We start from the raw sequence: 25314 nt of genomic DNA, 5'->3' as shown, positions 1-25314 counted from the left end.
CCTGCTATGGGTGGCAAGACTGCTAAAAATGTACTAAATTGTTTATAACTTTTCCAGGTGCCTAATTTAAAGATATTTCTAAGAAGCTGAATTTTAAAATCACATTTCTTTTCCAGATGAACAGAAACAATGAGTGAACTATGCACTAGATGCGAAAAGGAGATAGGTAAAAGTGGAACCAAACTCGGGGGGAGGAGGCTGTGGTTTAAAGTTTCTAAGATTTAACAGAGAATAGCACATCCTTCATAATCTACAGAGGCAAAATGCAGAGTCCAGTAAGCATCTAGTGACATCAGTGTCTGATATGTTAAGTGGGTCCAGGAGACTTTTCCTTGCCCTCCATACCTTGCCTCCTTGAAATCAAAGAGCAGAAAGTTGGTTTCCTGTTTTATCAAAGGTTAAACATCAGAGAGAAAATTTAGCTAATTATAAATTAAAGGATTTCCCATAACAAATGTAGATATACACCAAATATTAGCTTTTAAAAGAGAAAAATTTTATTTATTAACTGCCTTTAAACTTCTGCTTCTGGGAGTAATAGAGTATGTTACCTCTTTCACCTAAAGACTTTGTTTGAATTCTAAATTCAAGACAGGAATTTGTAGATATTTCAAATTTGAAATGCAAATTATCCAAACCATTATAATGCATCACAATATAGTTCATATTTTAATATTTTAGCACAGTTTTGTTTCTTAGAGGCACATGTGACACATACACACAGTTTGTGATATATCACTTTCCAAAAGTTAATGAATAGTTGTTTAGTATACAAAAAGAATTCCCATGATTATCAACATTACAAAGACATTATTTAGGCTACTCCAAATTATGACCAAGTATTTCTTTCTTCGTCAATGTTTATTTAAATTTCCAGACGAAAACAACATATTCAATTAACTCCATGTTAAAAATTATACCCGTTATACTGGACAGAGTATCTATTCTAGTTGACAGCTCACAGGTTGCAAACCCATGTGACTATCTGGAATACAAGTATACAAAGCAGCTACAATGTTCCTATTTAAAGGATTTATTTTAACTCAGTTGCGATTTTGTTTTAGTACCAGTTCTTTACTTATGAGACAAATTCTAACGCCACTGTAAGCTTCATGCCCTGCTAAGATGAGACGTACCTTAGATATGAAAAGCAACTTGTCTAATGAGTTTCAGAATACTCAAAGTCCTGTTGGGATTGTTGCGCTTGTGTATTTCATAGCTGATCTGGTAAATCAAGTATTATACTCCAATTTTTAAGCTTTCACTCTCTACTCATTGTTAACAACTATTATTTATATATTTTAAGTATGTTTTTTTTTTCCAAAAAAAAAGACCTTTTAAGAGTTCAAGAACAATAATGTTAAATCTCAATAACCTGCAGAGGTTATAAGGCTCAGGTCTTTTTAGGTAGCCAAAGCCAATTTCCTCTTGCAGCGGGTAGCAATGATGGCCCCAAGAGTCCTGCCCTCCCTTCCTCAGATGGAACAGCAACAGAATGTGTCTCTGCCTGAGACTTTCTAAGGTAAACCAAGTTGAAACTGAAGCTCACAGACTGTCTTAGGTGATGATGCATGAGTCCCTGTGTGAATAAAACAGTTATAAAAAAGATTCTACAGCACATCCCCGGTATGTTACACAGGACATGGAGAAAAATGTATGCCCACTAACTGAAATAAATCTTTCTCATGCTAAAGTTTCATCACAAAGAAATGACAAGCTTAATAAGTAAATACATTTTTGGTAGTCTATATGAAAATACTTTTATGTACTTATCAATGACACATATTTGTAATGAGTTATGTTTTCCATTACTCAAAACAAATAATGTACTTTCAAATGAACCAATTAGGGGGTTTGAGTACATGTCATTCATGATGATAACACAAATCCTATTTAGAGTAAATTTTAAAATGATTGTAAATAAAAAAGAAAGATGTTGATGCTGTATGTAATAAAATTTTATTGGGCCTTATTTGGCAGAGCACCATAAATCAGGGCTGGCGATCTCACAGAGCTGTTGCAGCAAAAGCTGCTGCACGAATGCTTCCCTATGGCGCATTATCATTTACTATGCTCCTAAGCAAGGCAATTAATTGACAGAGTCCAGTCCTCTATCAGTCCTTCTTTTAAAAGGTTGTTGAAAGAAGTTTTGGAGTAAGGATTGATCTCTAACCTCTGCGCCATAAACTTGATTCATGATAGAAACTGAATGACATTACCCTTTAGCTGCAGTGATCTGTTTTCCATTCACTTGACCTTAAAGCCAAAGGCCAAAAGGCACTGTAACCAAAGTGCAGCTTGGACATTTTTGTTTTAGTTGTTTCCTGGAAGCATTATTCCTTTTTCTTATTTTTAGCAATAATGTTCAAAGTCAAATTTAAAAAAAATATATATATAGTGTGTTTCCATTAGACCGGTCCTTGCTTCTCTCCACAAAAAATCACTTTATAATAACAGAAAAGCAAATACTCACTGTTGATGATAATAATGAAACAACTATTGTAATTTAGTAATATTACCTATAGTTCTCTAAAGTGATGTTGAATTTTACTATTTCTTGCTTACTATTAGACATATTCTATGTAGAGAATTAACCGATCAGCCCTGGCTGGTGTAGCTCAGTGGATTGAGCTTGGGCCTGCGAACCACATGATCACAGTCAGGGCACATGCCTGGGTTGCAGGCCAGTTCCCTGCAGGCCAGTTCCCAGCAGGGGACGCACAAAAGGCAACCATACATTAATGTTTCTCTCCCTCTCTCCTTTCCCCCTTCCCCTATAAAGATAAATAAATAAAATCTTTAAAAAAAAAGAATCATAAACTCGAACTTGGGAATGTTGCTTTAAAAAAAAGAACCAATCATCTTATTACATAATGAATTTTCATGATCCCCAGATGTACATAATAGATGTTGAATCAATTCAGATTTAATTTAAATGAACTGAACTTTATTTCTAGCTTAAAAAATAAAATAAAAGGATGCAACAGTTGCCATATTTTGGAATACAAATAATTAACATTGTTTTTACAGTTTTTTGCTGGGCTGCTAAACCCTTTTGAGTTCAAATGCTTTTACAAATGAAGGTGGGGATTCACTTACTTGCAGGATATGTCGTCACTGTTTTTATTTATAATGCAGTGACCCCCATGGCACCTGATGCACTTGTCAACCTCGCATTTTGGTCCTTCATAGCGCGTTGGGCAGATGCAGTGCACACTCCCGTCATTCCCGAGGGCACAGGATTCGGAATTCACACAGTAGTGGTGACACACGTCTAGGAGGGGTACATAGCAGAAAAGTAGACTTATATTAGAAGGTTTTTCAATCACAATAAATGTCTCCATTTTATGTAATATTTAAAGGTAGTCAATCAAAAGGTAAATTAATTTAAAACGCAGCTTGTAACTAGAATTCTCTAAAAAATGCTATTGATTTGGTTTCTTTTTTCCCCTGAGTTGGGTGTCATTTCATCTGACTGAGAGGAGATGGGTTATATTGATATAACACTAGCTGACAAACTCTTTAGTTTCTGAATTTTAAAGTTTAAATCAACAAGGTTTCTTAGCTTTTCTTCTAGTGAACAATAATACTACTCTGTTCAGAACAGAGGAGCAGAAATGCTCAGATTTCTTTAGCTGTCATTTGTCATTGTCTCTCCTGGTACCTCTTTTTGCCCAGAGAGTAGGGTGGTGTACGGGGAGGAAAGGGGATCCTACCTCTCTGATGTGATGGAAAGAAGTCTCCCTCTAAACCTTCCAGAATAATTCCGAGTATTTTCAAATACCTGGGCAGGTGAACAGACAAGGCTGGTGCCTCTGACACAGATCCAAGGGGAAGTGGACTGGGAAAGTCACTGATTCATCGTGGGCGGGGAATGATACAGTGGGCTGTCTAGACTATGACCGCTCTCCTGGGTGAGGGCCTAATGTCTCTGTCAGTCAGAGGGCGAACCTCCCTGTCTCCGAGCCCTTTGTTTTCAAACCTTCTTACTGAGCATTACAGACAATTTTCTCAACTACAAAGCAAGACTTCCTCAAATATTTATTCATGCACCTCTTCAACATGAGCAATAAAAACAGACTTTAATAACCACGTTAACCATATAATTAGATAGCCTCAATCTTTTGAAAAGCAGACATGTCTATATGCATGTTTATTTATGAAAATATTATACTTTATCACATTTAGACATTAAAGTTCACAATCCAAATAATCTTAAGCAAGATAAATTATCAAATCGATCATGACCTTTGTGTTTAGAAGCTGCAATTTCCTTTTAGCTATCTAACTGTGAGGCAATGTTAAATGAGATTAGCTGAGATAAAAATCACAACTTATAAACTTAAACCTTCTCTAAGACAATTATAGAGGATGAGGTACATTAAAGCATGATTTATTATTCTCACATTTGCATATTTATTTAGACCTTTACTAAATCAGACAGAAATTAAATGTATTGACAAACTTGCTTCATGTTTATGAAAATGTATTCCATGCAATCTCATGCATGAGGGAGGGAAAGGGAGAGGGAGAGAAAGATTGATGCAAGAGAGAAACATCTATTAATTGTACCCTGATCTGGGCCCAAACCCACAGCGTAGGTATGTGCACTGAATGGGAATCGAACACACGACCTTCCAGTTTACCAGACAATGCTCAAACCAACTGAGCCACACCAGACAGGGCACAATCTCACGCTTTCTGTTACATTATGCCAAGTGCCCATTTTAAGTCTGTTAATATTGGTTGGCAATACTTAAGAAAAATAGTATATTCAACAGTGAAAGACTTAAAGATCCAAAAGTTAAGTCTATATTAGTATTTGTACAAATGCACATTCTGTTTTTTAGTTATGAAGACTGTATTAGCAACAATTATATGATCACCTAGTACCATCTCTTATTCAATGCAGAAACATCTGAAGAATGACTTTTATTAGTCAAAATGATGGCTACCTCTTATTTAGAAGAAAGTATTTTATCATTGTTCCTAGTTGCTTTAAATTTCATTTCTTGGTCCTGGTTCAGCTCTCTGATGGAACAGAGAAGTTGGTTGATATATCTTCCCAATATCTTCATATCATATCCTTATTCAGAAGTTTACATGGTGGAATTTCATCAGAGCTGTGTAAGGAACTTATCTGCAAATGCAAATTCCAGGCTCTTTTCCTTTTGCCTACCATCACCCACCTCTAGATTCAAATTCATGAATCTGAAATGGGGCCCAGGTGACTTCCATCGAGCTGATTAGGGAACAAGATTTGGGGAACTAGAGAGTGTAAGAAATGATGATCTGGAAATAACATTACAGATTAGTAGAGGAACTACATTACCTAATATTTGTAAATTATGTGAATTTGACTGAAATAGATTATTTCTTGATGAAATTTGTGAGCCCTGATTAACTATAATGTTAAATCTAAAATCTTGAACCACTTTCTCTGTATAATCACAATGTGGAGAAGACCTGAGAAACTAGAAAAGACAGGGGTTGACATTCTGAGGGCTGATGATTGCCCTGTACCACATGGTAGCACAGAGTAGTTTGCACTTACCTAGAGTACTAAAGGGCAAAGTTAGATACTTACCTATAATTTACTAATTATAAGTAATTTTGATGCATGAATTAAATCTGTTTGGACTAAGCTCAATAATATGTATGAATATACCCAACTCATGATTAATCAAAGTAATAAACATTAACACCCTAAAGAAATTCCATTGCATACCCACCAAATTGACCAGAAATACCAGAAATTCTCACATATTAATAGTGGGAATATACATTGTTTCAACCAATGTGGAGAACAATTGACAGTATTTACCAAATTTGAACATGACCACATTTTATGACCTAGCATTTTTACTATTAATACATATCCAAGAAAAAAGTATACATATGTACACAAAATTTTGCACATAATGTGCACAGCAACTGTTTTAGAAATAGCAGAAGTTAAAAATAATCCAAATGTTCATCACAAGAAGAAGGAATAAAATGTGGTTTACATACAATGGAATATAAAGATGGATAGATAGATGATAAATGAAAAGTGAAATGAATGAATCACACAGAAATAATATTGAGAAAAAAACTGGATACGAAAATAATATATTACTTTTTTATTTATATAAAGTTCAAGAAGCAAACCTCATCTAGTGTTTTAGAATCAAAAAGAGATATAATTGGGAAGAAGAAAGAGATAGGAATGAGAGCATCAGGGAACATCTTAGGTAACAATGTTTAGTTTTGAATTGAACAGCAGTTACATTGGGGTGTAACCCTGGTGACAAGTTAATGAACTGTATACTTGTGATTTTAAACTTTTCTATGCATATGCTTCAAAAGAAAAAATTACAACCCAATGGCATATAAACTGCAGATAGAATATTTTAGAAATTTTAGTTAATTTTCATAACTAGACAAAATGGTTTTTCTCTTTGCAGACACCAGTTTTTAAAAGAAGTTCATGGGTCACTATTTACACTTCAAAGGAAATTCTCCAGCCTCTTATGCTTTCAATATTCTTTCATAGCATTTCAGGTGCACATTATTCAATATAGCTGATTGGCCTAATGTATAAAAAAGGAATCCAATGAATGTAAAGAAATGGTTATTTAAGATAAAATGGTGAAATAAGCAGATATTAGAGTGCACAGTTTAATAAATAATTCCAAATTGCATGCCACTAAACTATGCAATTTTTTCCCTTAAAAAAGAGACAAATATCATTTGAGGCTCAGAACCTTTTCTCTACAGATATTCAAATGGAAGACATTTCATTTTACTCATTTTACATGCTTAATACTCTATGCTAATTTGGGGTTTAGCATAGAGACGTGCTCACTGTACTCTAGTACTGCCAGAGTGCTTCCCAATGCCTTTCTATGAATATTTTCTATCTTTCATTCTTAGGTTTGAGATGTAGAGTTTACAGAAGTTTGCCTAGATTGTTTTCTGCACCACTAATAGAATTCAAGATGCCAACACTTGAATGTACTATATTCTACATTCTTTCCTTCCCTCCCTCTCTCCCTCCATCCTTTTCCTTTCTTTCCTTTTTATTTTTCTTTCTCCTCCTTCCATCTTTCCTTCCTTCCTTCCTTCCTTCCTTCCTTCCTTCCTTCCTTCCTTCCTTCCTTCCTTCCTTCCTTCCTTCATGAAAGGCTTCCCTATTTATTCAATTTCAATCCTAAAATTGCTGGAGACACGAAAAAGTAGATCTTACTTAATAGGGAACTTTAGACTCTAATATTAAACTACAGCATAAGCATCAGATGCTTGTAGGTTAGAAAGCAAAATAATTCTTTCAAGTGCTTTCAACTATTTCAAGTCTAATAATGACATATACTATATGCAAGTCCAGGAAAGAGTTTGAAACATCCAATATGCTATTTTTAAACTAGGTGATGGAACCAAAGTCCATGTTCTGTGTAATTGTCTCAATATGATGGTAGCAATATATAGTAAGTTAAAGGAATGCAACCTGAATTTTCTCTCAGTCTCTTCTCAGCTATAATGTACTTTGAATTACAAGCATCTATGTAAAAATTTTATATGAGATATTTTCATTGGTGTCACATCTCTATATCTGTTAAATACTTACTAAACACATATTTAAATTCTAAGTTTCTCTCCATCTATTCATCCAATATAATAAATACTTCCATTCACACTTCTTAATTCAGCAGGAATCTATCAAAATATAAAGAGAAATAGTATATGAGAAAGTTCTTTTTGTAGACAATTGTTCGCCTTCAGGGTAAGCATTCTGCCCTGACCCAGTAAACTCTAAAAAGAATAGAGAGCAGATGACAGCTAGTGGCAGGGTTGTTATGGGGCAGAAGGACTGGGCAAAAAGGAAAAAGGACTCATGGATGTGGACAACAATGTGGTTACTGCTAGGAGGAGGAAGGTATAAGGGAAATACATGATAATGGAAAAATACAATAAAGATTAAATTTAAAAATAAGTAAAATGAATAGATAAGTTTAGCAGCCACTGGGAGAACACTTTTCTTATTAAAGAGTGCTGAAAATATTTACCAAGTTAAGCATCAGTAACACTTCAAAACCATTTTGAAAATAATCTTTCTATAACATAGACAAAATAAATACATTTATTCACTTATTTATCACTATGACTATCAATTATTTGTATAAACTTTCCTTTGCAGAAGTTTTATAGTTGCTTTTTACTATATTTCAGCTTTGACTAAGGGAAATGTTATTGATTATGAAGCAGTAGACTAGTCTATTTAAAAACTAAATTTCTTCAGAAGAAAACAGAGTTAGCAATGTTGGTGGTTGGTTAACACTGGGGTTTACAGCAAAGGGATTGTCTTCTCTTCCCTGACACACATACACAGACATCCATCCTTCCAGTGTCAAATTTGACTTAATAGTTATTAGAGCTGAAAGAAAGGGGAAAAAAAGCAGTAGACTAAATGAAGACTAAATAAGATTAAAGTGGTAGACTAAAAACAATGTAGGTGATAGAAGACTTTTTTTTGGAGAGGTGGTAACAGGGAAAAAAAATGAAGATAGGAAAGAGGAGTGGAAGATGGAGTATAAAAGAGTCTAGCCAGATTGGTCAGTAGACATTCTGCAGGAACATTCTAAATTTATGGGGAAGGAGCTGGTGAAACAATATGCTTGAGTCTCATTTTGAACATGAATACTTTAACAATGAGAATAACATGGAAGTGGCAGCTCCATAATTATTTCCTGGGGAAATGTGTGTGCTTAATTGTAGCTGTGGAAGGAGCCCAGAAATGCAACATAGGACATCAGTCCTCAGAGAGTAGATGACTCAATTTAAAGATTAAGACAAAAATAATAAATCAAAATTGGTCTTAATAATGTCAACTCTGGAAAAGAGCCTACACATAGAACTACCAACAAAATTTTCTTTCCTGTGGAACATTTTACCTCAGATTTTGAGGATTTTACTGCACCGACTAGTATAACAGTTGAGATGTTCTGTATTAGATAAGAAGAAGCAATAATGAAATGTAATTAATCTGTGCTAAGAAAGATAACCATTAAATTATATAATAGCACTTTATATTTGTAATAAAAAATTGTTATAACCTCTATAGGATAATTACACTAAAAGCATACATAGTAGAACAATTCTGTACTCTGAAGGACAATAATGGGTATATAATTACAGAAAAGTTCTATGGCAATTAGGTAATAGTAACTGAAAAATAAGTCAATGACTATTTTCTGCAACAGAATTTGAGCACATTCCAAGAGAGATCATCATTGCACTGTGTCTCTTTTGCTTCCTCTTTTTCCATCATTCTTTTTTAAGCAAACAAATACATGGGCATAGTTTTTTTGGTAATCTTTTTACATATCTTAATAGACTGCATAACACATATGCATGTATGGAATACACATAGAGGTTTGTGAACATTCATGGGGAACCAGATGTCTGTGAAATCTCTAGTTGCACTTAATATCTTTTACAAATATGTTTCTATTGAAAAATAATTGCTAAGAGTATTTAGCTATTAACTTATATTTGCAACTGGGCCATTTACATTGTAATAGTTAATGGAATGTGAAATTGATTTCAAGAGAAGAAAACCAAACAAAATAAGACCACCTAAACAGGAGCTGAAGATACTCAACAAGAATAGTGGGGAACCTGGAGACTTTTTAAATTGGTAACAGAGAGTAGCTGTACAAGAGAGACTAAATTACTCAATATATATATATATATATATATATATCAATTATTTTACCTCACTCGATTTTGATTTTGACCTGGCTTTTAAAAAATAAGTTCTGTGAATTGGCTTTAAGATTAATACTTTAAACAAGCACTTGATAATTTAGGACTACACACACAAAAGCAACAATATATTAAATGTGGATTACTCTCACAAAGCATGCTAGGTAATTCCGCAGTGTGTAACCCCAGATGTTCTGGAACTGAACTCCAGTTTTAGTGCAGTTCACACTCCACACTTCACTGTTACTTAATTGTGTGTCAGGAGGAATAGGTTTCATGAATTCTAATATTATTCCTACAGGGAGGTATATGGCTGCTGTTATGAAATGCAGAAGAAATTCCAGGACAGTCAACAATAGTATTTTATAAACTTTTAATGAATAGTTATATCAGGGTGACATAATATGAAAAAGAAAAAAAAGCTGCAAGGTTAAATTCAGTCCTTTTTTTTTTTTCCTGGCTAATGATGTGATCTCATGAGAATGACCTGACTTATCTCTTCAAGACACCATTTTGTCATCTCTGAACTAAATACGCCTACAAATATGTCATGATTTTCTCTTCACTCACTCATCCTCTAAAATGTCCTTTATCATCATAGTGAAGTAAAGCCTGACTTGAGTAAAATGATAGAAATGATAATTATGACAATGATAAACAGTAGTTTTTAGCTGTCATTCTATACTCCAGACAGATGCGTTTGCTATAATCTCATGCATTATATGGTATTGCAACATTATCTTCATTTTAAAGGTGACTAAAGTGACACACAGAGATGTTAAGTAACTCACCAAAGGTCACACAAAAATGAGTGAGGGATCTGAAATTCAAACCCAAGTGTAACTGTAGAAAATAAACTCTTAGTTTCTTTTTTGGTAATTCATACATTTTCTCAGGAAAACAAATTTAGAGAGTACTTTTGAATATCTTTGGTATTCTCTTTCCTTCATGTGTGTCTAAAACTGAATGTGCCCCAACTACACAGGCATCTGAGGGTCTACCCCCAGTCAGAATGGCAAAGGGCCCTACAGCAGCAGGAGCAGCAGGCCCAGGACAGCCCACCTGGTGCCGCTGGCACCTTCCATGTCAGAGCGCAGCAAATCAAGCTGGGCTCCCAAACCTCATCTTAGTTCCATGTATAAGTCTCAGTCTCCTGTTCCAAGCAGAGCTGAGCATTTGCCTTCTGGCCACCGATAATTGGTTGCAGCACTGGATTCTTTTTCCTGAAGGGATCACCTAATCATCCATGTGATCAACTCATTATTAGGGAGAATCAATTCTGGGTCTGTCCAGATAAGTAAGCTCAAGTTAACAAGCAAGATATCACAAGGTAAAATATGCCTAAATTGTTACTATTTACTGAGATCTATTGGAAAGTTTTCTGGAAAACTTCCAAGATTCTTAAATGTGTTAACAAGAGTGATAGAGACCATTCCTTTTCTGATGTCAACTTTTAATCTAATATGGTTTAAGAGGCAAAAGAGATACACCACCTTGAATTCATTTGCTTAGAATTTTATGATTATTGTCCTTGAAATATTATATAAGGAAACAAAACAATTAAGAAATATTAAATTATTTTTATATTCCTCAAACATTTTACACAGCTTAAGGTATTTTAATAATTAAAATTACTGTATAGTCCTAAATATATCTTCCAATTTCATATCTGAGTTTAATAAAGAAGGCAAATATTTAATCCATGTGCTAATTAAATATTCACTAGTGAAAGAAATGTATGAAAAACTCTGATTAGAGATGATAAATTTTCATCAAGAAAGCATGTCTAAAAATTAGCATTCTAATGTATTACTAAAAAAATATGTGTCAAATATTTCAGCAGAGAAAATGAAAAATTTCAAAGAAAGAAAATTGATTCTGAGTGCTATCTCTGAGTATCAAGGTAAAAGAAAAATGTAAAATTAAGAAAACTAAGTTGTCAAAAATTTGATTTGAGTTCGACATATGGAGTGAGATTTAAAAACTAACAGCATTAAGATTTTTAACACAGTGCTATTTTAAAGTGCATATTGAATGATTACTAATTTCAAGCCATTGTGATCTGAGATATTAGATATTATTTCAATTTTCTTGTATTAAAATTAAAAATGAAACTGCCCTCTGACCCAGCAATTCCACTGCTGGAAATATACCCCAAGAATCTCAAAACACCAATTTAAAATAACTTATGCATCCCTATGTTTATAGCAACACTGTTTACAATAGCCAAGGTTTGGAAGCAGCCTATGTGCCCATCAGTAGATGAGTCAATCAAAAAACTGTGGTACATTTATGCAATGGAATGCTATACAGCAGAAAAAAGAAAAGACTTCCTACCTTTTGTGACAGCATGGATGGAACTGGAAACTATCATGCTAAGTGAAATAAATCACTCAGTGAAATACAAAATATCATATGATCTCATGTATAAGTGGAATCTAATGAATGAAATAAACTAGTGAGAAAAATAGAACCAGAGGCACAGAAACATGGAACTACCAGCTCTAAGAGGGGAGGGAGCAGGCAGGGACTGATTGAAAGAAGGTGAAGGGATCAGTCAAAGAACATGTATGAAGGTACCATGGACGTGGACAACAATATGGACACTGACTATGGAAGGGGTGTAGTGAAGGTGGGAAAAGCTGGGACAACTGTAATAGCATATACAATAAAAAAAAGTGAACCAATAAGAAACAGACTGAAAAATGGTAAGAGCAACAATTTTAGTCAAAGGTTACCTCATAAAACTATCATGTCAATGTTTTCTCAAAGATCGTAGAAACCTATGTAACTTCTGCTTAAACAATGTTTGGAGTTTAGTACTCCTTTATTTTTAAAGCAATCGGCCATAAAATGTTTTAGCAAGTGATGATTTATAATGTGGTAGTAATTTGAAATTTACAAGCAATCTGACTTGGAGATGACAACTGCATATGGTTTATTAGGTGAGGCTAACTGAAAACCAAAGGAAGGAATAGGCATACGATGCTTAAAAATACAATGAGAACGAAGCATGCACATTCTGGGTGGAACATGCCTGACCGTAAACAAATCATTTACCATGTTTAGGCTCTGATTTCTCTATCAACACATTGACTAAATGTTAAATTCAATTAATTACAACCTAATAAAATGTATGGACATCAATTACGTTACTAGTCACTGTTGTGTTAATATTGCTCATCTCTTCAGAGTGCCTATACTTTTATACAACCCTCAAGACTAACCAGGTTGAACAAAAATCAAGATCAATAAACTATTTTTGGTAACCAATAAATGGGACTAATTAATAAAATAATTCAGAGCACAAAGTAACAACTCAGAAAACTGGAGTTTTGTAAAGACATGGGAGGTGAAGAATACTGGACAGAATGTAATTATGGAAAAGATCATCTCAGATGAGACTACTATAAACTGGATGGAACTAGAGAGCACTATGCAAAGTGAAATAAGCCAGGTGGTGGAAGAGAAATACCATATGATCTCACCTAACCAACAAAGCAAACAAGCAAGCAAAACATAACCAAAGACATTGAAATTAAGAACAAACTGACAGTAACCAGAAGGGAGAGGGGAGAGGATAATGGAGGGAAATAGGTGAAGGGTTTTCAGGAACTATAAAGGACACATGGACAAAAACAAGGGGGGTTGGAAACAGGGGAGGGGAAGGGGATGACTGCAGGGGTGAAGAGGGGTGGGGGGGAAGGCAGAAAACTGTACTTGAACGACAGTAAAATTCAAAAGTATTTAATAATAAAAGAAAGTTATTGTCATGTTTTAGCCTAACTAGAGGGCAAGGAACATCGTACTTCATCAAACTGGGAGAGTATGAGGCCATCCTAGACAAACCTATGTAGTTCCTATGCATATAATTCTTTCATTCTCTTTCTTCCCTTCTACCCTTCCATCTTTATTTTTTCCTTCTTCCAAGTTATTCCAAATCTAAATGTCAAAGTAATGATTTATGACATACTTAGATATACCTTACTTGTCTCTCTCAAGTCTCAATAGAAGAGCCCTTATCCATCTGGTGTGTGCATGAAATAGGCACTTGGCTACTGGATCAATTAACCAAATACCAGACACTCTACACTGTCATGTGAATTCAATGTGACTTGCTGAATTCCCTGAAATGGGGCATTCTGTTTACCTAAACTGAACTTTTCAAACTTCTGATAGGCTCAGTGCGTAGTCATAGCCTAACCTATTTATGGAATTAAATCTTTAAAAAATTTTTTCTTCTGTGTCTTTATCTAATTACTTTTATGTGACTCAATATAGAATTGTACTCTAAATTCATGGGTCATTTCAGAAATTATTTTTTGAAAGAATCTCAGACTGTAACTACAAATACTATAAAAATTAATCAACTTATTTTTGTTATACAAAATCAACATTACCTAAAATATGTATTATAATACATATTATAAGTTATAGGGACTCAAAATATCTATTAAATTAAAAATATAAGAAATATTTGCATTTGATTTTAAAATTTACAAAGAAACTTTTTCACAGATTATTTCACTTGAAACTCCCAACCCTAAGAAGCATGCAGTTATAATTATCAGTATTATTATTTTCTTTTCAAATCATGTGGAGTTTCCCCTGTGATGATAAAAATGATTTGGAAAGCTAAAGTTGTATAATACAGTTTGTTAGTCTACAAATTCCTACTTTATATATTCTAAATGATTCTGAAAGAATATTTAATTCCATATCATCACCTCTAAAATGCAAATTTTTTCTCAAATCTGAATTCAACTTGACCAATTCCAGAAGAGTAAGCTTACAGTGTATATTCAATGAAGTTCCAGAAATTACATGCAAATTGTATGCTGAATATTATATGTATTTGTTTTATTTAGATAAGAGACTCTTAAAAAGGCCAGAAGGCTACTTTACCTTCTAGTTGAGGGAGTATTAAAATCTGGAATTGAAATACTCTAGCTTAATTTCAATAATTTATGGTCTGGATCCTATCAAGGAAGTGACCTGAATGCTTGACTTCAGATGATAATTGAGTAGTCAGTGAACTAATGTGCCACTCATTACATGGTCATAACCGCAGCAACTTGTTTCTGCCAATATGTTGATTATTTATGTCAATTGATTTTCAAGGAAAGCTGGCCATCAGATCACTATAATTCTCTTCAATTTCAAAACTAATAAAGTAGAAATTATTTCATCAAATTGAAAATTATACTACTACCATAGGTCTTCATATGGTAATAAAGATCTAAAAGATTAAATTTAGCTACATGATCTTTGGATTATTTGCCTAGTTGTATTATGAAACATGTGACTTTTTCATCATTTTATTAAACTAAACTTATTTTATTTTTAATGAAACATTGGGGTGACATCAGTTTGTAAGATTATTGGGTTTCAAATGTACATTTCTGTGATACATAATCTATATATTGCATTGTGTGTCCACCACCCAAAATCAAATAATCTTTTGTCAACATATATGTGGACCCCTATACCCTTTAATACCTCCAACCCCCTTCCCTCTGGTAACCACCATACTGCTATTTGTGTCTATGAGTTTCAGTTTTATATCCTACATGAGTAAAATTACATGGTTCTTAGCTTTTTCTTATGTGACTTTCTGTTTTTCAGTGAGCTATACTTAAGGAGTATGTAATTCTTTGATGGCAACCCCCAATAAATAGGTTTTTCTACTAATAGTTTATTTTCGTATAATTGCATATATGTTATAACCAATTATTGGCTATCTCCTTTTTATTTAGAATCTCCTCTTTTTTGTGTAACTTCTTTGTTGGAAAATATGGATTTTAAAATATATTTAGTTATTTGAATTAAACTGATATATTTGTACTCATTGGGATGAAACTGAACAAATACAATTATGAATGTGTTTTTGCATTTAAACAAAGATCTGCTGTTCTTTATTTGATGGGTAACATAATCATAGAGTAAATTATAAATATAATTTATATTTAACTGTAAGATAAATTATAACTATCTTATCTTGGACCTTTTGCTCTGGGTTTCAGAAGCTATGAGCTTAAGATTTTAAGAATTTCTTTTCACCTCTAAAGGTGATGATGACATAATGACTCTCTTGACATTTTTATCAATAATCAAGATAAATATAAAATATTTTCTGGCTAAATATAAACTATCAAAAGAGGTACTATTTTTTTTGGCTAAAACACAATAATAACACCAGTTTGTACTGATTAAATATTTAATAATTAAACATAAAATCAATCATATTAACTATAAGACAGGAATCTTATTTTGTTTTTCAAATATTTCTTATTAATTATATTATCACAGTTTTCTCAATTTCCCCTTTCTATCCCCCCTCCGCCCTGCCTCTCCAACCCTGCAGCATCCCCTACCTTAGTTCACATCTATGGGTTGTATGTATAAGTTCTTTGATTCCACTGTTTCCCATACTATTTTTATCTCTTCCCATCTACCTTATGCCTATTAATCGTGCCTGTTCTTCCCTGTACCTTTTCTCCACTATTCTTTCCTCCCCCATCCCCACTGAAATTTCTGCATGTGATGTCCATTTCTCTAATTCTGTTCCTGTTCTGGTTGTTTGCTTAGCTTTTGTTTTCATTGTTTTTCTTGTTAAAAGGTTCATTTGTTGATAGTTGTAAGTTTGTTGTTATTTTACTGTTCATATTTGTTATCTTCTTTTTCTTAGGTAAGTCCCTTTAACATTTCATATAATAATGGCTTGGTGATGATGGACTCCTTTAACTTGAGCTTATCTGTGAAGCACTTTATCTGCCCTTCCATTCAAAATGAAAGCTTTGCTGGATAGAGCAATCTTGGGTGCAGGCCCTTGCCTTTCATGACTTCAAATACTTCTTTCCAGTCTTTGTTGCCTGTAACATTTTTTTTGAGAAATCAGCTGATAGTCTTATGGGAACTTGTTTGTAGGTAACTCTCCTCTTTCCTCCAGCTTCTTTTAGAATTCTCTCTTTATATTTAATCTTGGGTAACTTAATGATGATGTGTCTTGGTTTGTCCCTTTTTGGGTCCAAATTATTTGGGACTCTCTGGGCTTCCTGAAAGTCTATTTCCTTCACAGATTGGGGAAGTTTTTCTTCATTATTTGTGCAAATAAGTTTTCAATTTCTTGGTCTTCCTCTTCTCCTTCTGGCACCCCTATAATTTGGATATTGGAATGTTTCATATTGTCCCAGAGGTTTGTAAGAGTCTCTTCACTTTTTCAAATTCTTATTTCTTCATTTTATTCTGGAGGGATGTTTATTTTTTTCTTTTGTTCCAAATCATTGCCTTGAGTCCAGGTTTTCTTCCTGTCACTGTTGGTTCCCTGAACATTCTGCTTTATTTCACTTTCCATATCCTTCATTTGTTTTTTTTTTTTTCCATTTTTTGACCAAGCTCAGTCAGATCTGTGAGCATTTTGATTACCTAGAAATAAGGCTTTAAATTCTCTATCAGATAAATTGGCTCTCTTCTCACTAAGGTCTCTTTCTCAGGCTTTAGTCTGTTCTTTCATTTTAGTCTGTTCTTATTTCTTTGTCTTGGTGCAGCTGATAGGCTGTAAGTTGGCAGGGTCTTAGGTACTCATGTGAGCAAAGCAATCCTCCTTGCTGCACTGTGGGGCCAGAGAAGGTACAACGTGTCTGGCTTGCTCATCTCTAGCACCCTTTTCAGTAGGACTCTATGGAGTGAGACTGGGAGCTTCTACTACTGCTGCAACTACCTAGCCTATAGCCACTTCTGAGTCCTCTTAAGTCAGACCCTCCCACACAGCCCACAGAGCTCAACAGCCAGTCCCCTGCCCCAAATGTCCCATGTTGCCTAGTTTTTCTGAGCCAGCCCCCACTGTCCGCTGTCTTACCAGTCTGGTTGTTCTGGGTATTTTTCTTTAATCCCTTTGTTGTCAGAGTTCCAACCACTTTGATTTTCTGGTGCTTTTGGTTGCTTATTGGTTTTAGATTGGTTGTTATCCTCCTTTTGGTAGTGCGAGGAAGCAAAAGATCTCTACCTAGCCTACATCTTGGCTGGAACTCCTTATTTTATCTTCTTTCATTTAAAGAATTTAAAGATTACTGACTTGTGGCATTTTCTCAAAACATGTCAGATGACATTCCAAATCTGAATAGACAACTGTGTTTTAAAGTCACTTTTAAATTTACATTTAAATTATTTCTTTTAAAATATGATGTTGGCAAATGTATTTATCTGTAAGTAGAAACAATTTTCTGGGTTTGAGGTAAGACTCAAGTAAATACTTTTGCTGTCTGTGTGTCTGTACATACTTTATATACTATATTATTTTTAAATACCCAATTCTGTTTGCAAATAATTATTTATAAATTCATTCAATTTACTTAACACCAAGCACAGCAAAATTATAATCACAGATGACCTCTACCCATGCAATGCCTTGATTTTATTTATTTATTTGCTTTTGATAAAGGCTACCAAAGGTGCTTGTTCAATATATTTGAATACAAATCTTTCTTTAGACAGTTATTAACCGTGTCTTATATGACAGGCTATTTTCTGCCTTCAATTAAATAGTGTTAAGGTTGCCTTTCATTGTCTTTAATATTATTTTGTATAGTCACTCTTTCTTTAGTTAAAAAAAGAAGACTAAACACCTGTTGGTAGTACTAATGTGGCATAAAAGTAGATTAAACCATTGACTATTGTGATAATTTAAGGTGATGCACTCTTTCAAGAGTATTGTGAGACTGTCTCAAAATGAAGTACAGCTTTAATAAAATAAGTTGCTGCTGTGTTTCCAACAAGAATGATAAAATATTCTTAGTTTTTTGAGTAATACTTAACTTATGAAACATAATTACTAAAATTCCAAGTATTTTATATGATATAGAGGTAGTAGTAAATACATTGATAACTTTATAAACATGTCATTGGAATTTGAAACCTAATCATATGAAAAATAATGGTACACTTCTAAATAGTATGGAATAAAGTCCATTGCTGATTTTTGTCAGGTCTTTTGTCACTATATAACTCTAAGTTGCAACTTTATCTGACTTTCAATTGGAAAATATATATCATTTGTTTTTTATTTATCAAAAATTATGTAGGTACATATATTCAAAAAAACTTTTATATTGATGTGTCTCCCAATACCTAGAATAATAAATAGTATCCATATATATTTCATACACATTAATTGAATAAATTAATTTTAGTAACTAGTGTATATATATATTGAATCACATATGACAAATTATCTTCTTGGAAAGTTTACTGAAGTTTTCAAAAAATTACCTTTCATGTAAGCACATTTTACCTGAATCTTTTGCCTTAATATTGTTAGGTTGGCCAAAAAGTTCATTTGTTCTTTTTCCATTAGGTGGCTCTAGTAGTTCTTATTTATGTTTAACTTTATTCAAAACAATTTTGTTAGATTGTATTGTGACAGTTGTCATATCAGTGTGTATTTAAAAATAAACTTACCAAAATTAGTGAATTTTGGTATGACCATTTTAATATTGAAGATGGCAGAAAATTTGCAACATTTTTGGCATATTATGCATTATTTTTTCAAGAAAGGTAAAAATGAAACATGCAACTGAAACACACAAAAAATGTCTATGGAAAATGTGCTGTATCTGATGTATGTGTCAAAAGTGGTTTGTAAATTTTCATGCCTGAGATTTCTCCCTGGATGATGCTCCGTGGTTGGGTAGACCAGTTGAAGTTAATAGTGATCAAATTGAGATACTAATTGAGAATGAGAAATGTGATACCACAAGGAAAATAGCCAACATACTCAAAATATTCAAATCAATAAAGTTATTGCTAAAAATGCAAAGAATGTGTCTTTTGTATGGATAAAAATGTACAGACTTTTTGGCCAACCCAATAGCCATCCTTCAAATAAAGGTATAATTTTACAGTAAAAATATATTTTTAATAATATTATTTTTACTACTGAATCAAATTGTCTTCAACACTATTTTTATAATTTTGAAAATTTCCTCTTAATCTAGAATAGTAAAATTATTACTTTTTCTTACTCTGATGTCATCATTCTATATTATGGTCACATGAATTAATTTATTTTTCTTCATACACATTCATTCAAACCCAATTCTATTTTTACAATTTTTTTCAAACTGGAAATACAAGCACAAATTTATTCATGGAGTGTTGATCTCAATGAGCTATTAAGTAAAGGTGGCCCAGAACCCTGACTGACACTGTCTTTTGAGTGGGATCTTATAGCACAGAAAGAAAAAATGGACCTCGCAGGTTTAATGCACAGTCCTTCTACTTTGATTACATTCATTCTCATACTTAACACAATCTACTAAATCCAAACACTGAATTAATTTCCAAAATTGATGAGGTATGCAGAACACTAGGCCTATTTCATACACTAGCTAGGTAGAGAATTAAGAACATGAATGATGATATGAACTCATTGTAAATGTGAATGTCCTAGGACAAAAGGAAATTAAGACAAAAGAGGGTAATTAGTAGACATGGAGAATTATATATGTAAAGAAAAAGAAGTATGAACAATTAAAGGGGGTACATTTTAGAGATGATAAGTGAGTTTCCAAGTTGGAAGAAAGAGTACATAAGAGGTTATGTTGTAGTAATCCAGACAAGGGATAGTGAGAACATACATGAAGGTAGTGTTTACCTTTTCACCAAAAGAAAACAAGTTGGGGGAGAATCAGTAGCCTAAGAATATTGAATACTTAACTACTTAAGAAATAGCTAGCCTTGAGGATTAGGTGAGAACACTTATTATAGGTGAGATCATATAGTATTTGTCTTTCACTGCCTGGCTTATTTCACCTATCATAATGCTTTCCAGTTCCATCCACGCTTGTTGCAAAGAGTACAAGCTCCTTCTTTCTTTCTGCTGTGTAGTATTCCATTGTGTATATGTACCATAGTCATTTGATCCACTCATTTACTGATGGACACTTAGGTTGCTTCCAGCACTTGGCTATTGTAAATTGTGCTGCTATGAACCTTTGGTGCATAGGTTCTTTTGAATTGGTATAAGTAGAACCTAATCAACAAAACAAACAAGAAAGGAAAATATAACCAGAGACACTGAAATAAAGAACAGACAGTTACCAGAGAGGAGGTGGGAGGGGACAATGGGAGAAAATAGGGGGAGAGCCATCAAGGAACATGTATAAAGGACACATGGACAATGCTAAAGGGGGGTAGGATCAAGGGTGGGAGGCAGGAATGGGGGGGCAGGGAGTGTGGTGGGGAGAAGATGGAGACAACTGTACTTGAAAAACAATTTTTTTAAAAAAAGAAGAAGAAATAGTTCTGAGCACTAATTTAACTTTTTATGTCACAAACTTTTGCAGGGAGTTTACTTAGTTCTAACTGGTCTTTATACTTACAGTATAATTAAAAAAATTCTATCCTATTCTCCTTTCTTTATTAAAGAATTTTTTCTCTTTTGCTTGGGCATAACATAGGCTTAATTAGCTCAAAATTAAAATTCATATTAATGATTGTTTCAGTGAAGTGGAAACTTGTAAGAACCAGGTTGAGCCACTGTGCCCTCTGAACTTGGAGTGGTCTCCTAGTGAATCTAATAAGATGTAGTAGGTGAGGCAGGGCATTAATAGGAGAATATATCAGGAGAAGCTTCCTCTTGGATTCAGGCCCACAAGGCTACACATTATAATTCCTCTGTCTCTAATATAGGAGGTTAGGGAGAATGGTTAATCTTGTTTTTTGGCCCTTGTAAAGTTGGATTCATAATACTTACCTCATACACTTATGTGAGCATTTGTTAAACCATCATCTATCAGATAAAATAATGTATAACAGTGTACATCTTTGTTGCCAATACATTATTCATGTTCATTGATTGTTATTTCCCTTGCCAGATCTGCCCTAGGAAAATTTAATGTAAACAGAAAGGATAAATTTCAAAAGATTTCCCTTCTGAGTTTTTGCAAATGCTCTTGTACTCACTATTTCCCTTCTTCACCTGGTTAGCTTCTACTTTCTTCTGGTTTCAGTTTGGATTTTGATTCCTCAGGAATTTTTTCCAATGGGCTGAATTCTATGTTCTTTCCTGTGTACTGGTATCCTCTATGTGTTATTAAACTATCACGTAATAACTTGTTTCATTTTCAGAATCACACATTAGACTGTAAGCTCTTTGAGGGCAGGGAATATCTCTGACAACAGTTTCCTCATGGCTAAACACAGTAATGGGTTTATTGTAAACACCAAAACATATTCACTAACTGGATAATTAATGGAATAAAATTGCTCTGGAAGGACAGTAGTAAAAATAATTCCTCACATCATCACATATGATAGGTTCACATCTATATTTCATAACTTTTATAAGTTACTTGCTAAGCTGTTGGGAACTGCTCTGCCTGATTTCAGAAACTGTAACTACCTCCCATGGCTAAGGATGAGTGAGCAACCTCCAGAATGCAAGCCACAAGGAGACAAAGCTTGTCTCTGGTAGCAAATGCTGCCTCTGCTTCATCTCCCTGCCCCCAAAGCATGGTCATTAGTCCATGACGGGTACGACCCCTCAGAGGGGGGGCAACCTAAGCCAGACATGATCACTTGGGAGGCCAATATGGAAGGACTCCAGGTGCTGCAACAAAGAGGGAGTGATGGACCCTCACCCCTCGGCTATTCTGACATAGCCCAGTCCCCATGTCCTCTGGGAGAAGTGCTTCCTGGCTCTAATCCACTTAAGCCTGAAAACCTGTGAAAGGGAAGACAGTGCAGCTCCTTGCCAGCTAGAGCAGAATCCGGGGTGATCTGGCAAAAGAAAAAATTCCTAACAATCCTGTGAAGCCTGCTTTGATAAGAATGTTTTTAGTTAAATGATAAAGGCCCTGGCAGAAAATGAGTTTGTTTTCCCAAAGTTCTGTAGCCTTTTAGCTGATAGACCCTGACTTAGAAGAAGCCCTAATGGTTCTTTGTATACTATCTACTGTTTACTGCCTTACAATGATTAATAAATTGTACCTGAACTCCTGTGCAAAAAACACAATAAAAGCCTGTCTAGGCAAGGGTCAGTGTGTTCTCTCCCCTTGGGAGAGTTGCCAGGCCACTCCGAATCTCCCCCACCTTGAGGGAGTAGCTGTGCCATCCCTTTTCCTTCACAGCACTCAGTAGTCCATGTGAATTTGTCTCATGTCTCATCCATGATGCTGGGGGCACAGCGAGCCAGTGCACACATCACTAAGCTATGTTTCTAAAACCAGTTACAGATATATGTTTGGATTACTGTCAGGTACTCCTAATTTTATAAACCTGAGTTATTACTTAATGTCTTTACTTATTGGAACCAGTGGGGGTAAGCCAGACAAATGCATTTCTAATAAACTAAGTTCTCATTGAAAGTATAATGGTTCCTCAAACAGATCACTAGAGGACTTTGAAAACATCAGTGAGAGAACAGATTGCCATTTGAGTTGAAGACCTGGCTCTTAGACAAATATTGAGTTGTTCCCATTTTTCCTTTTGCTCTGATGTCATGACTATTTAATTACAAATTACCTCAGATATTACTATGAACTCATAGTTAACTTCCAAATTTAAATGTAAAATTCCATGCTTATTGCTTTTAAATTTATACTAAAAAATCCTTTCTCCAAAATAGCATGAAATGGAACTATATTTGCTCTTGAACAACTTAAAACATACTTAATTTTACATTTGCCATTATTTATCACTGTCCTTTCTCCCTGGGAGCTGCTGTTAAAATTAATTTGCATTTCAGACCTCAGGATTTTATATTGCCATTAGGGTTGTGAAATGTTTTTACTCAGCACAACTATGAACTGATGTTCTACCTCCCACTAATGGGCCTTTAATTAGACACTGTAATGAACCATTCTGCCATTCCTTCATTTACAGAGAGAAGGTTTTGTATATGTAAGATACAATGTTGACAGAACACCAGGTCCATTGAACATTGCCAGCTCACATCAAATAGATCCTAAATTTATTATGCTTCTGTCAGCTGTTGGATTTATCATTTTAATGACACTGTCCACAGACTTATTTTGCTGCCAAAGAACAGCGTCAACATACTGCAGGGATGTTTGTCAACATCTTGATCAACAACTTCTGGGGTCCAATTCTGACTATAATATTACTATTTTGGGACCTTGAGAAAGTTATTTAACCTCTGTCTAAGGATTAATTGGTTAATTTTAATACGTGCTTTGCAATAAATGATGGGAAGTGCTGTGACTGCTAATAGTGATAATAAAATTATAATGTAAGCTTTTATAATGCATTAAGCTACCTCAGACTGTGATTCCATTAAGTTGCCAATTAAACTATAAACTGCTGAATTTCTTCTTTTTAAGTATTCAAATTGCTATAATGATGGCCACATACTATTTTTAAAACTTGTTGAAGAACATGAAGACTGTTAATGCTTCAACAAATTAAAAAAATGAAAAGAAGACATATTTTAGGATGATAGAATTAGAAACTGAGAAAAACCTTCAAACAAAAATATCAGACATTTGTACCCTGATTAAATGTAGCTTTTGTACACTAATTGATTGTTCTTTTATTAACTTGTCTCCAAACAGCTCTTATTTATTTGCTTACAATTATTTATTTTTTCATTTGTTTATTTGACAAAGGTTATTGTTGGGTGTAGTGTCAAAGAGGTTGGTCATCCAAGACAAGCTAGAAGAATGCACACAAATAATAATAATACTAGGCTAAAGTGAATAAAGATAGAAAGAGGTAAAGAACAAGTAACTTGAAAATTCAGGAGAGAAAGAGATTTATTCAACCTAAGGTTGAATATGAACAACTTCTAAGAGTAAATGTGTTTGAGCTGGAAAGAGACAAGATAGGATTTGGCATGGAGGGGATGAAGATGAGAAGGTATCCAAAGAAAGTGCATTCCAGAGAAGAGAATAGGATGAGAAAGTGGCAATGCCCAGGAAGTTGGCATATATAAACAGCACAATCAGTGTGGTTTTGCTAGAATAAAAAAGAGACAGAAAAAATAGTTTGGATATTAATGATCATTTGTAATATGTGGGATAGTAGTTGGTACTGACCCCATTCAAGGTTGTGAGAATGATGGAGCAAAAAAGAAGAAAAAATTGCAAGTTAGTAAATGGAAGTTGTGTTGGAATACTACATTAGGTTGACATGAGAGAGACAAGGGAGTCATGAGGACTGAGCACCATGTGATTATGATTACATGCATGTAACTGGATTGTATTCACCAAATAAACTCTGATGGTCTGTTATGCATATTACTTAAGAAGTAACTTGGGCAAGCAACATGAAAAAGGACATTGGCTTTTTAGTGACATCTCTATGTGCCAAGAAGAGGCTGGTTTAATGCATGGATAATGTACACACAGAGAAGGAAATACTAATTTGGAATTGAAGCTAACTTTTGATTGCAACAGAAGTGGTCTCCTGCTGTAACATCAGAGGCAAAATATTTAATTTTCAAATAAGGCAATGTAATAGATTGATTCTTTGCTGTTCTATATACTTTTTACAATGACAGAGACCTAGGTGACTCTCAGTAAGGACTTCAATGATATCAAACAATGTGGGGAC

The 25314-nt window shown here is 34.1% G+C and overlaps 1 protein-coding gene across 1 annotated transcript in view; it reads right to left on the bottom strand.

The window, feature by feature from the left end:
• The window catches only part of LRP1B (LDL receptor related protein 1B), a 1762610-nt gene that overhangs the window by 37581 nt on the left and 1699715 nt on the right, over positions 1-25314 (bottom strand). The window contains exon 86 of the mRNA XM_053655128.1: positions 3100-3274. Coding sequence (XP_053511103.1) covers positions 3100-3274 — 175 coding nt within the window. The remainder of the gene's footprint in view (positions 1-3099; positions 3275-25314) is intronic.

This window comes from Artibeus jamaicensis, unplaced genomic scaffold (assembly GCF_021234435.1).
Source record: "Artibeus jamaicensis isolate MK-2021 breed Jamaican fruit bat unplaced genomic scaffold, CSHL_Jam_final contig_935, whole genome shotgun sequence".
Classification (NCBI taxonomy): Eukaryota; Metazoa; Chordata; class Mammalia; order Chiroptera; family Phyllostomidae; genus Artibeus; species Artibeus jamaicensis.
This window is presented reverse-complemented; position numbering and strand designations above follow the sequence as displayed.